The 13,831-nt window shown below is 37.0% G+C and overlaps 1 protein-coding gene across 3 annotated transcripts in view; it reads left to right on the top strand.

Moving 5' to 3' along the window:
• Nucleotides 1-13,831, top strand: part of CTNNA2 (catenin alpha 2) — a gene marked incomplete at both ends in the record, with an annotated part of 482,028 nt that overhangs the window by 375,902 nt on the left and 92,295 nt on the right. For all 3 annotated transcript variants that reach the window (XM_080343717.1, XM_080343716.1, XM_080343715.1), the window contains one exon: nucleotides 3,905-4,057. In XM_080343717.1, coding sequence (XP_080199843.1) covers nucleotides 3,905-4,057 — 153 coding nt within the window. The remainder of the gene's footprint in view (nucleotides 1-3,904; nucleotides 4,058-13,831) is intronic.

The following is a 13,831-nucleotide window of genomic DNA, read 5'->3' as shown; positions in this document are numbered from 1 at the left end:
TGATGGATAGAAAAATTTGTGGTCTCCTGCATATATAAAAACCGTTAACTATACCTTTCAACCTCAGTGCACGGGCGTCCTAAAACTCAGATAACCAATTTCTAAAGAAATTATTATATGTTTTTACATGAGAGGTCAAAAATATGCTGCTGACATCTATGATTAACACAGCATAGGAAAATAGAATTTGATAATTCTATATTTATCACACCTGTGACAGTCAGAACTCAGATGTTTTTGGTTTTCAGTTGCTGCAATTCTGAACTGCACACGACACCATATAGTGACCATTAGAAACAAGATATCAATTTTTTCATTCATTCATTTTTATTCAGATATAACTCTACTATATATTTATATAGTTAATCCCAAATCGCTGGTGAGCTGATGCTCTTACTGTCCTTATGGATTTCTGGCACGTGGTTGTAGACTGAAGGTATTTAATATTGATGAAAACAAGCAATGTACTTAAACATCTTGAGACATTTCTTACAGTTCCATGAGGCGTATTGTTATAATCAGGTCTATAATATTAACAACACATTTACCTTGATTAAAAATTGAATTCCTTGTTCATTCAACACAACATTTTGAAACAGGTGTGTAATTATGGGAAGATATAAACAGAAAAATCCTGGTGTTCCTTTCAGTGCAGTGGGTAGATAGTTTTATTGGTAATGACATTGAACTTGAGCTAGTGGATTTTTTTAAGGGTTTTCCCTGAGAATGAAATGGTAACCACATGGGATTTTTAACACCTTGTTGTGTTCATTTGGAAACACCACCATTTGGCATGTTTTGGTTCAGTGGACTTCAAAAAGTCTTAACTGTAGGTACTGAAGTGAGTCATCTCACTTGGGAGCGGAGCTTCTCAGCAAGTGTTGGGAGATGAGCAGCAAGAGAGGGTGCTTAAGCAAATGTGAGACAAACCCTTTAGAATCATGGAATCATTTTGGTTGGAAGAGACTCTCAAGATCATTGAGTTCAACCATTAACTAAACCACGTCCCTTAGAACCTCATCTATACATCTTTTAAACTCCTCCGGGGATGGTGACTCAACCACTTCCCTGGACAGCCTGTTCCGGTGTTTGGCAACCCTTTCAGTGAAGAAATTTTTCATTATATCCAATCTGAACCTCCTATATAGATATATAGAAACCCACCAGTTAATAGGGAAGGATTGATATAAATTGTAATTGGAAGTCTCTCAGGCATCTAATGCAGAATCCTATGCTGGTGCACTATTCTATGGCACTTAACATCTTACTATATCTTTTCGTTTTTGGAATGCTTATTCAATATATTCATCCACGATTTGGATGAGGCAATAAAGCGTACTATCAGCAAGTTTGCTGATGACACCAAGCTGGGAGGAGTGGTGACACTGGAAGCTGTGCTGCCATCCAGAGACCTGGACAGGCTGGAGAGTTGGGTGGGGAAAAAATTAATGAAATAGAACAAGGGCAAGTGTAGAGTCATGAATCTGGGCAGGAACAACCCCAGGTTCCAGTATAAGTTGGGAAATGACCTATTAGAGAGCAGCATAGCAGAAACGGACCTGGGGGTCCTGGGGACAGCAGGATGAGCATGAGGACTGGGAAGGCCAATGGTACCTGGGGTGGATTAGAAGGGGGTGGTCAGTAGGTCACAGAGGTTCTCCTGCCCCTCTACTCTGCCCTGGGGAGAACACACCTGGAATATTGTGTCCAGTTGTGGCCCCTCAGTTCCAGCAGGACAGGGAACTGCTGGAGAGAGTCCAGCGCAGCCACCAAGATGCTGAAGGGAGTGGAGCATCTCCCATGTGAGGAAAGGCTGAGGGAGCTGGGGCTCTGGAGCTTGGAGGAGACTGAGGGGTGACCTCATTCATAGTGATCAATATATAAAGGGTGAGTGTCAGGAGGATGGAGCCAGGCTCTTCTTGGTGACAAACAGTGAAAGGACGAGGGATTCAAACTGGAACACAGGAGGTTCCACTTAAATTTGAGAAGAAATTTCTTCTCAGTAAGGGTAACAGACACTGCAACAGGCTGCCCAAGGAGGTTGTGGACTCTCCTTCTCTGCAGACATTCCAATCCACCTGGACACCTTCCTGTGTAACCTCATCTGAGTGTTCCTGCTCCGGCGGGGGGATTGCACTGGATGAGCTTTCAAGGTCCCTTCCAATCCCTGACATTCTGTGATTCTGTGTGCTTTGATATATTTGAAGCAATATTGTATTCATCTTTGTGTTGAGATGGTACTTGTGATAATTATTCATGGCTCAGGATCTCATTGTAGATGCTGTGCAAACAGATTCAAAGGAAGGTCTGAAAGAGCTTTCAATATAAGAATAAAATTTGAGTCAGTGAGTGGATATCAGCAGATTGATGAGAGAAAAAAAGAAAGACTACAAGGTGACAAAGTGATAGGTAGTAGCAACCACACACCAGCTTCCTAACTGTTGGCAGGTCTCTTTGATGTATTCTTTTTTTTGTCTTTTATTTCCCCCTTTTTTGTATGTATTACTGTGTAAGCTATTCTGAGTGCCTTTAATCATTTTGGAAGTGTAATAATACTTTCCAGGTAGAATCTGAGTAGAATTAATTATTAAGGGGAGTTAAAAATTGTTGTTCTTAATATGTTGGCTGCTTTAGTTATAACAGAAATAAAAGGAATACCTCATGCAAACACACGCATGCTATTTTGCTTTGCTTGTTTTTACTGCAACACTTGAATGGAAGTACTCAAATCTAACTTTCTCCTTATGCAAATAGAGCTGACAATAGCTGCTGTCAAACAACAAACATGCCTTGGATCATGTATTTACAGTGCCTAACAATATACCCGTTTTCAGTTTGACTGGGTGTTTTTATGACACCTTGTCTATCTAGAGCTTTCTTTTCTGGCCAGCAAAACACAGAAAATTACCTTTCCTAATGTTTCATCTAACTCAAAAAGAATGATTTAAGGAGACTAATGGCCAGCCAGACCTGCAGGCTGAAGAGCTCCCAGCTTGTGTTTGAGTTCCTTCTTCTTAATAACCAAAAAGCTGGAGAAAACATGGTGAAAATGTTCTGAGTCCATACTCCTATAGAGCAATTAAGCTTCCAGGAAGAATTACTTAAGATTTCAGTCACCTTTCTAACCCTCTTTCAAATTTTAGGGAAGTTTGACATCAATTAGTAGTTATTAGCAAGCTAGAGAAAAGTTAGCCATCGTTCTTACAGTGCTATTGTTTCAAACAGATGTTTTTAAGAAATAACAGATGTTTAACTTTCAGTAACTTGTAAGGTGGTGTGTTGATTGTTTTGTTGGTTTTCAGTTGTTGTGTTTTTTTTTTCCTTTGGAATAAATTGTAATACGTTTTCTACTCTGCCTGGTAAATGCTTAAAAAGGTTTTCTGTTTATACTTGTTGGAGGTATTTGAAGGAGAATACAAAGCCCAAGCCATGTGCTAAACTAAATACTCATTATTGCGCAGAATACTATTCAGTGCTGGAATTAGAAAAGGCTTGGAAATATTCTGGCTAATATTGTTAATGGTTGCTTGAAGTTAATCTCCTTAATCCATATTTGGCTTCTAAGTGAGCTGAACTGTTTTTTAAAGAAGTGTGCAGCTTTCAGGTCTCATCAATTTGCAATGTATCACGTGGGTATTCACCACCATCCTGTATAGATCCATTCAGTCCAGTAGGATTAAATGGATGTCAGCACAAATCTCGGCAGTGTTTTGCAGACCCTAGGCCACTAAGTGCTTGATATTTAATATATAACTTGGAGGAAAGAAAGAGAAAAGCCCAGCCTCCCATGCAGTACTGCGAGACGCAACACATCAATGCTTAAATATAAGTAGCCAACAAATAAGGTGAGAATGTATATTGATAATTCTCCTTTTATTTACTGGTCTGCTTTCTTTTGTCACAGCTACGGAAGGCAGTAATGGATCATATATCGGATTCATTCCTGGAGACCAATGTCCCATTACTGGTTCTCATCGAAGCTGCAAAAAGCGGTAATGAGAAAGAAGTGAAGGAGTATGCTCAGGTCTTCCGTGAACACGCCAACAAGTTAGTTGAGGTAAGTGATCTTATTGACATGGCTAGATTTCCATCCTGCCTCTCTTGAAGAGGCAAGGAAAATGATATACAGCTGAAATGGTAGAGGTAGCATTTCTGTAATGCAGGTTTCAGGAGTTTTGATCAACTTTATCCCTCTGATTGCACAGCAAATGTCTGGATGACTGCCAGGGAAGAGCATGTGCTGTATTTCAGTAGTTAATTAAAGCAATCGAGCATGTTTAAAGTTGTATTTCTAGTATTTTGTCAAAAGTAATGGGCAACAGTAAGTACATTTCAGCTCAGCTTTATTAATAGTAGAATAGATCTTAATCTCTATTAAGTAAAAATCCAAATAGGTGCTTCAAAATACTGTATCAGGTACTGGCCAGAGGCTACTCTAAACTGAAGAGCTTGTCATGCTGAACTAAAATAGGAAAAAGGATACTTAGAGAAGGCACAGCCTTAAGACTGTGTTCAGTCTTGAAAGGTCCGTATTACAGATATATACATATAGTATCTTCTCTTCTTAAGAGACTTACTGTGCAAAGTCAAATGATAATTTCAGATGTTTAGGGACTTTATTGCAATAGCTCTATACTACCATGAGAGGTATAAAACATAATGATTGAAACCTAGATGCTCATTGAATGGGCTTTTAATAAAATAATAATAAAGTTCATGTCAGTTTGCCTTTAACAGATCAAGAACTATGAAAAATGCTTGTATTTCTTGAAGAAAAATAACTAAATGATTTGTTTGACATTATTATGTGGTGTTATTGACTTCTCTATACTAGCATTATTTTGAAGAATATGGAGCCCCTTTGCAACATCCTTTCTCTGTAGCAGTACTATGTGTTCTTTAGCAAAGGAAAATATGATTAGGGAACTACTGATTTGATAAGTATTGAATTATAGATTTGCGTGATTTTTGTTCTTTAAACAGACATTGTCCTAATTCTCTGGTACTTGAGATGTAGCAAGGAGTGTTTCTTGGTTACTATTGACCAGAGCTAGACAGTTCCCTGACAAATATGTGTGGGATGTATTTTTATTGAGAGTAAGATGCCCTTCTGGAGCATCTTGCTCTTCCCATGTAGAAAACAAGGAACCAAGGTACCTCACTTAGGGTCTGGGAGTCAGGTCTTTGCTATAGCACTTAACTTGTAGGTACTTAAAAGTAGGTTCTGGGTTTTAAAAGCTCTGTGTGAATTCTGTATAATGCCATGTATAATAAGGTTCACTACTATGATCTGAAATAGGAGCACAGGCCTGTCACCAGCTTCCAGTCCTGATCCCTCTGTATTATGCAAAGATTTGCTACTGTCACCTGGTGACTGGAGCTGTGGAAATGAAAAAGCAAACAGTCAGTAGGTACATAAAGAGAGAAAAAACAAACAGGAAACCCCTGTACAATAGTCACAGTTACATTTTAGTGGCAGTCAGAGTTGTAGCCCTATACATCATATGCAATGAATGGTTAATATTATAGCAGTCCCCTCCTTCACAGACTTGCAACAAAACATTGCAATTATGGGTCTAATAGAACTAATAAAAAGTTAAAAAGAATTAAGAAGATGTTTTTTTAAAAAGAAAATAAGAGGTAGTGACATAAAAAGAGAAAAAATACCTATTAAATGCTATAGTTAAAAAAAGCAGCCAGCCCAATTAAAAGCAAAAAAGCGAAACTAAACCAAAACAAACAAAACAAACCAACAAATAAAAACAAAACCAAAAACATAAACCACTTTCAACTGAGAGAGCCATTAATAGTTATAGCTTTGGTTTAACAAGCCTAACATTACATTAGACTTGTCCTCACGACCAAAGTAGAGTTTGGTTACTGTTTTTGAACATTATGTGGTCATATTTAGGTAATCCACCAACAAAAGAATTATGATAGTAACGATAGCTGTCTTAGCCCTACTGCCTGATATTTTTATTCCATTTAGGTTTTTCCAGACTGTTAGAAGCAGATCTTTAATTGGTTCTTGTATGTCTCTGACATCTGGTATGAACCTGTGGGTCCACTATTACTCTTTTCCAAGGATGGGTCCTTTTAGCTGTATCTTTGACTTTTATTTATAAAAATTCTTTTTGATTTGGGCAATAAGGTATCTTGAAGAAGTTATTTTCTATTGCAAGCGGAATTTTGAAATCCACATTTCAGTTTCATAAAACTGCACAAGAAAATAAATATTGGAATAGATTTACATCTTTTGTTCACTAGATTTTGCACTTAAAACAGTTTCAGCATTTTTACTGAATGATGCACAGTGGTATCTTAGCAGATGGGCTTCTATGGTTTTTTGTGGGTCAAGTATTTTGCAAATAGTAAAATGTGGTTTAAAGATGAGACATAATCAAGTGACTGTGGAATGTAAGATCCTTTCTCAGGCACAGGGCCAGAATTGCTTGCTGATACATGCAAACATGGTTCCACTGAAGGATGTGGAGTTGCACTTGCTTATGTTACAAGAATTTGGAATTGCAGATCCAATACTGTCAAAACTCTGTAATAATTAATTTTAAAATTAGAATCTGAATTTCTTTCCAAGCTCAATAGAAAGTCCATCAAAAGGCCAGGAAAAATAACCCATGTTTCCATAATTCTTTATATAAAAGCTGTGTTTTACCTTTCTGAGAGAAAAAAAAAATACATTTCTTGATATTTGATGAATACAAATGACAAAATTTTCTTTGCACGGCCAATACATTTTCTAAAGTATGTTCTATAAGAATGAGGCTTATGGAACCCAACTTTCTTTTATAGTTCATATTGCAGAATACTTCAATCTTCTCTTAAGAGCTGTTTTCATTATTTATGTATTTTCCCTGCCTCTTATGGTCACTTTTTGTCTTTTGCTTTTCACTTGACTTGCTGTGATATGCCTCATTTGAGAATTACAACTGCAAAGAGGAATTCTCATTTTTCTAGACATTCACTGACAACCGGTTTTGTCAATGGGTTATGTTGGAAACTCAGAGTTAGGTGTCACCTCATGAAACCTGAGGCACTTGATCTGGTATAGTTATGTGTAGAAGACTTCCTGGCTCAGGCTCCCTCCAAAGCCCAAGAAGACAGAGCATCCCAAGAATGAGACCCAGCTTAACTATGATGTAAATAACCCAGAATGACTCAAATTGTCTTATAGTTATTTGAGGTAAAAAAACAGCAATCAAATAACACAGAATTTAAATGGTACCACTCCAGGCTTGGCTGGCTAATTCCTTTCCTTCAAATCATATTTCAGCAGTCATCTCTCAACTTTTCTGCCTTTTGAAACTGAAGTTAGAGAAATAATGGTGCCTTTCCAGGTCATGATCTTTACCTCATGAATCCCTTTAATGTTTTTTCAAAAAAAATTATCTCTAATGATTGAAAGTCAGTAAATGCCTGAGTTGTGTTGCCGGCTTCAAATGTGACCTTGGGAAGTCATTTAACTTCTGTATCCTGGCACCTTCATTTGTAGCATAAGGTTAATGACACATAATTCTAATACCTACTACACAAAGGCACTTGACTGATAAATCAGCTCAGATTTATTCAATGCATCTATCAAAGTGCTATATGGCAGCTAATTAATTATATTTTTATTATTGCTTTTAGCTAAGCTTCCATAGTTTAACTGTTAGACCTCTGGACTCTTTTTTGCAAAATTAAATTATTAAATCCAACCATTTTTCCTAGGAGATGAAATTCAGCAGCAAGTAAACTCTTGATAGCATGATAGTCATGACAGCAAGCTGCCTACTTACTTTCTATAGGAAACATCAACATATTTGACATTTAATTAAGATCTGTGAAACTTCAGCTTACAGGGCCTTTGGGTTAAATTAGTGAATTGGATCAGAGTTTCCATCCTCACAAAGATGGAGAAAAGTCCAAGAGAGCCTTCCTGTGTAACCTCATCTGGGTGTTCCTGCTTTGGTGGGGGAATTGGACTGGATGAGCTTTCGAGGTCCCTTCCGACCCCTGATATTCTGTGATTTTGTGTGATTTAAGTTGTGAGTTTTTAAAAAATATTTTATGGAAGGACTTAAACGTTTAGTTTAAGTGAACATTTACAAGAATTAAGTCCAGCTGCTTTATTCTTACTTGAAACTTATTTCCAACAAAATTGGATTGAAGGGAATGTTTGTTCTTTAGCACAAACTGATGCAGCACCAAAGCTGAAACAGCTACAAATAATGTTTTTAAAAACAAAACAAAAACCAGTGCCTTACCAATTTTGTATGAATTAATTTTTTATGGATAATTTTGTGAAGCCTATATGTGTTTATCAGCTTCATCTCATACAAACTTAAGATTTCTGGAGACAAAAGAATCAAAGCTACCTTCTAAGAACACTTGGCTAGTGGAAGGACTGTGTTAGGCAGTGGTTTATGGTGATTAAAATTTGATACAGTGCAAGCAAATCAATAGAATCACAAGGCTGGATAGTAATTTGTAACAGATGAAACCTTACAGCAGAGTTTCTGTTTTATAGTCTTTTTGTTCATTATACTCATAAAAGTCTCATAAGAGTCTTTAATAACTTTTTCCTGACCATGTAATCGCTACTTTGAACAGGATACTGGGGTTACTTTTGGGAGTTTACGGGTTGGGTTTTTTCCTCTTAAAATGTCAAGGGAGGAAAAAAAAAAGTTGATATTTGAACTCTTTATAAGACACAGTGCAAACTACCCTTCATTTTCCAAGAACTGTATTGTAGCTCCTTAATTCAGACTGATTGTATGTTTTCCCATCATAAATGTGGAAACAGGCTTGCACATTGAATACAGGAGGAAAAGAAACCAAACACAGTTAGTGTGCACAGCACACTAAACAAGCAATTGGACCTGCTCAATGCCTACTTGATTCAGTAATGTGTGCGTGGAGTGGAAAAGATGCGAAATAAATTTAACTATGGTGGTCAACAGTGAATTTAATCTCTCCGAAATCATGGAGAGCATTTGGTGTCTAAGTAACACAAAACTAGGCTTTCTCCTAGGGAGTGAAGATCTTCTGTATAAATCTGCAACACACTTGAGATCAACACAGCTCTGACCGTTTACACTGTACAACTCTATCTCACATTCAGATAACAATATTTTGTTTGTGCTTTTGTAAGTATTGTATAAGCTTATGAACTGAGTTGGACTTTCATTTAAGATAGGCAAAACCCAGAGTAACAAGCCTAAGAGGAAAGAATTTGGCTCATATTTTTCTGCAACTTTTGTTCTAGGAACAAAGAGTGTTCCTACTGGCATATTTCACAAATACTGTCCAAACTTGAAATTTTCTATTTTCTTTTCATTTGTTTCAGTGCAGATCAATACATTATCAGAGTATACAACTAGTTCTTCTGACAATGAAAAGAAGTGTCAATATTCTTTCATAGGTTCTGTATCCAGCTTCCATCAAGAAAAATTTATATGTACGTGGATTTCCTCTTATAGCCTTTGTTCTTGCATTTCTCTTTTAGTTGACATTAAGCTAGATAAGAAATAATATTCAGAAGATGGTAACTCTCTGTTCTAATCAAGGACTGTTAAAAAGTCATAGAGGAGCTTAATTCAAGCCCTTCGAGTTGTGAGATTTTTATTTGAAATCAAAGCTGTGGGCTACCTCCGTGTTCTCGTGTTTCATCTGTTCACTTTAATTTCCATCTCAGGCCTTTCTTCCCTGCATGGGCAGCAGACATTCTCAATTCCTAGTAAGCATCATGAGTATATTGATGATAACTAAAACCCACAAGTCCAGTTATCTTCAACAAGAGCATGAAAAGCTTGAAGTGTTTGCATTTACTTCTGAGTCCCTGCTGCAACCAGATCTAATCTGTCCATCTCCCCATCTTGGCGGTGTTAATGTCTTTGAGGCAAAGTGAACTCAAAGTTTTCAGAATAAAACTTTCTGATAATGTTATGTCATTGGTGAACTCTTTATGCTGACTTTCTTACTCACATTAGCCACTAGATATTGGTAGCCCACTGAGATCTATGCCAGTTTCATCTTCTGCTTTCTAGATTAACAGTAAAAAATGAATTCAAATTACCTTGTAGAAAAGGTGAGGCACAGAAATAACTGTTGCTTTGTGACTTTTTGAGCCTCTTGTGTACCTGTCCATGAAGAAGATAAGTTATTAAACGAGTTAAATAATCAATATCTACATTTTCAAGATTGCTTTCAGCCAAGCCACCTCTGCCTCTAGGCAATATAGGTCCATCTCTGGGGCTTGCAAAGTCAGCTGTAGGAGGAAATAGTTGCGGAACCTGCCTGTGATCTGCAGACTTCACTCTTAACATGGAAACATGGGTGAAATTAAACAATTTGGTAATAGAGAACTTGGCTATAGTAGGTACCAAAGGACCTGGATGCTTATCCTTCAACACTTGTCCTTGGCAAAGTTCTGGTGAAACCCAGGAATCCAGGATGGTTGAAAGGGGAGGGAGATAGTTATCTCACAGCTATTTTGACAATTTAGTTCCGTTTCAAAAATTCCTTCCCACTAATAAATACCCAGGTAAACAAGCACACCAGAACCTCTTTTATTCATCTGTCCCTTTCCTTTATTCTTAGATTATTCTGCTTCTGTGTCTCATAGCAACACCAGAAGACTTGAAGGATAATTTTGTTTGTTCACACATCTTTCTGTAATGTACATAATAAGCAAATGTTACATAAAGGTAGCAACCTGTGGGTAATGATGGTTCTTTTTTTCCTTCCCAGGAGAGCACAAGATTGAAAAGTAAAAGAAAAAAAAAAAAAAAGAGTGGTAAAAAAAATATGATGAGAGGAAATGGCTTCAAGCTGCGCCCAGGGGATGTTTAGATTTAGATTAGGACGGAAAGGGTTGTCAGGTGTTGCAACAGGCTGCCCAGGGCAGTGGTGGAGTCACCATCCCTGGAGGGGTTTAAAAGATGTGGAGATGAGGTTCTTAGGGACATGGTTTAATGCCACAGTTAAGTTATGGTTGGATTTGATGATCTTGAGCGCCTCTTCCAGCCAAAATGATTCTATGACTCTATGATTCTAAATAGCTGCAGAATCTATCATCTTGAATGCATATCCAGCTTTAGGATGTAGACATACGCCCGTGCTGTGATGGTCTGTCATCTGGTTTCCTATAGGTCATCATTCATTGGCAAATGACTGTATTATGTATTTTTACTCATTGGAAAAACAAATCAAAAAACCCCAAAAACAACAACAACAAAACAAAACAACCTACTGGAAGATTTTATACAAATGAAAATATATTTTAGCTATTTCACTTTTTTGCTGTAATTCTTTAACGTATCTTTGTATACTTTACTCTTAATTTGGATGAGAAATATCTAGTTTTCTTCTTTCATAAATATTCCTTGTAATTTTCCAATATTTTCCAGGTAGCTGATTTTTTTTTTTCTTAAAGATAATTAACTTTTAACCATGCTTATTTATGGCCTCTGTAAAAGAGATTGTCTGATTACTCCCTTTTTAATCACTAAGTTATTTTTTTTAAATATTTGTCTAGTGTTTTTAAATATTTGTCTAGTGAATAACACCTGCTTAGCCAGAGACTCACCTTTCCAGTCTGCTCATGCTGCTCTGCTGTGTGATTCACGTGGCACATTTTCCCCAAATAAAATTACACCTACAAACTCTAATATCCATTTGTGTCTACCATCTTCTACAATCCAACCGTAGCGGTCTTTGTGATTTAAATTTTTTTAATGGTACAATAAAGAGCTCTTGGTACTATATAGATTAATTGATTACATATATCATGGGTTTAGCTCCTCCTAACCAGTTGCTTGAATTAGTACCCTCAGTGTACCAACATGTCATACAACATCTAGGCTGGAAATCATCCCTTAACTCTTCCATAGGAAGGACTGCTTTGAAAGGAGTGAATATATGTGAATTTTTAGTGGTAGGCACCCTCTGGTACCTAAATATCCTTTTAATTTGAATTTAAACACTTCTGATGGACATGATTTTTATTTAGATGTCATCTCTTCTGTCAGGGAAGAGATGAAAGCAAGTGAAAGCTCTTGAGACAGATACAAGCCTTCCTTAATTACACCATCATCAATGAGTGAGGTGAAATGAACTGTCAGAAGAGGCGTTGCTCTCAAATTGTCAGGATGGATCCATGGCATCTGTGTGATGACACTGTAAAATTCCCAGCTGTATGAGTGCCCAGCTCACTGTTTGGCAGCTAGAAATCAATACTGGCAGGTGTGTAATTTACCTACCTTCAGTTTCTTTTAGGTTTGGAGGGCTTTTTTTCATATATATTTCTTTTTGCAAGGCAACAAATACGAACGCCTCTTCACTTAGCAGATGAAATTTATTACTGGTAATTTACACTGACCAAACTATTACTTTTTTGGCCACATGGACGAAAGTGATCTCTTACCCCCCAAAATGGATTGTGATTGGAAGCGGGAAATTCATCAAGTGGTATTATCCTTTGAGAGAGGTTAATAAAAGAAGATGGTAACTGTCTGTCTTTCTGATAGTCATATGATGTACCTTGCTTTATTCGTATGTCAGCAGGGCATCACTCATGAGACAACCTCTTCCTCTCCCATTGACTGTTCTTTCTAGCAACTCAAAGAAGGATTTCTTAGAGTGGGTAGGGCAGTCTGTAATAAGCTACATAGCTGGAGTTAAAAGGGACAAAGATTAATTTGAGCAAGCCTGTCTTTTTGGACTAGCATGGTAAGAATATATCAGGTAGAAATGCAATTAATGCCACAGCTGACTTCTGTTGGCTTCCTTGTCTTTCAACCCGTTTCAGATGCAATAAGGTTGTTTTCAAAAGGAACCCAGAGCAAGGCTCTTTTATTACTGTTGACTTCAAGACATGTGTTTTTAAACTTCAGGATGGGTTCTATCTATTAACTTCTTAATCTCTTAATTTCTTTTGACTATCTTCAATGTGTTGTGTAATAGAGACGTGTTTCCAGTTGCCAGCTGTGGGGATCTCAAGGGAATACCTGCTCTTGAAGATAAGGAGAATGAGATTCTTGGCATGTTAGTTATTCAAATGTGATATTTTCTAGGCAGCCCTACCTATCCCCATTCTTTATTTTTATTCTTATATCCTATTTTATAAGTTTTATTTGTGTCTCTGGTAACAAGCACTAATCATAACTGATGCTTTTTCCCAGTGTTTCTTTAAAAAGGGAATATAAGTTTATACTCTAGGAGCTGTACATTTGGATTAATTTTTGCTACTCAAGATAGGATAACACTTTAATACTACATAAAATGTTTAGCATCTTGGCCTTTTTTCTGTGATGTATTAGCATGGTTATATTTCAATCAGTTTATATTAAGAACTGTGCTTTTACATATGCATCGTAGGCTTCACTGTAAGAAGGAAGAGTTTAATCAAATAACCTGTGTTAGAGCATGAAATGTAAAAGCAATAAGGGTAATGGTAGGGAATAAAATAAAGGATGAAATACAAGAAGCTATGCTGGTATTCCAAACTCATGATAAAGTAGGAAATAAACAAACAGCATGTATTACTATAGAGAAAAGGAGTTTATCATCCAGGACTGAGTCATTCTCACCGTACAGGACAGATTTAGAAGGCCTAGAAATATTTAGGAAGCCAAAAAGTTCAGTACAAGCAGAAAGTACTTCTGAAAACAGCATTCACAAGAAAATAATGAGTCAGATATAAAGATGAGCATTCAGACATGCTCAAGAAAATCAGCAGAAGATGCACAAGGAAAAGCCATGTCAAAGACTTGAGGACAGAGTGGCATGGCTAATGATGGAGTTTTGAACTGATGTAAAAGAAGAAATTGTA

The sequence above is a fragment of the Nesoenas mayeri genome, assembly GCF_963082525.1.
Source record: "Nesoenas mayeri genome assembly, chromosome: 4".
Lineage (NCBI taxonomy): Eukaryota > Metazoa > Chordata > Aves > Columbiformes > Columbidae > Nesoenas > Nesoenas mayeri.
Note: the sequence above shows the minus strand (reverse complement) of the source record. Positions and strands in the feature narration are given on the sequence as shown.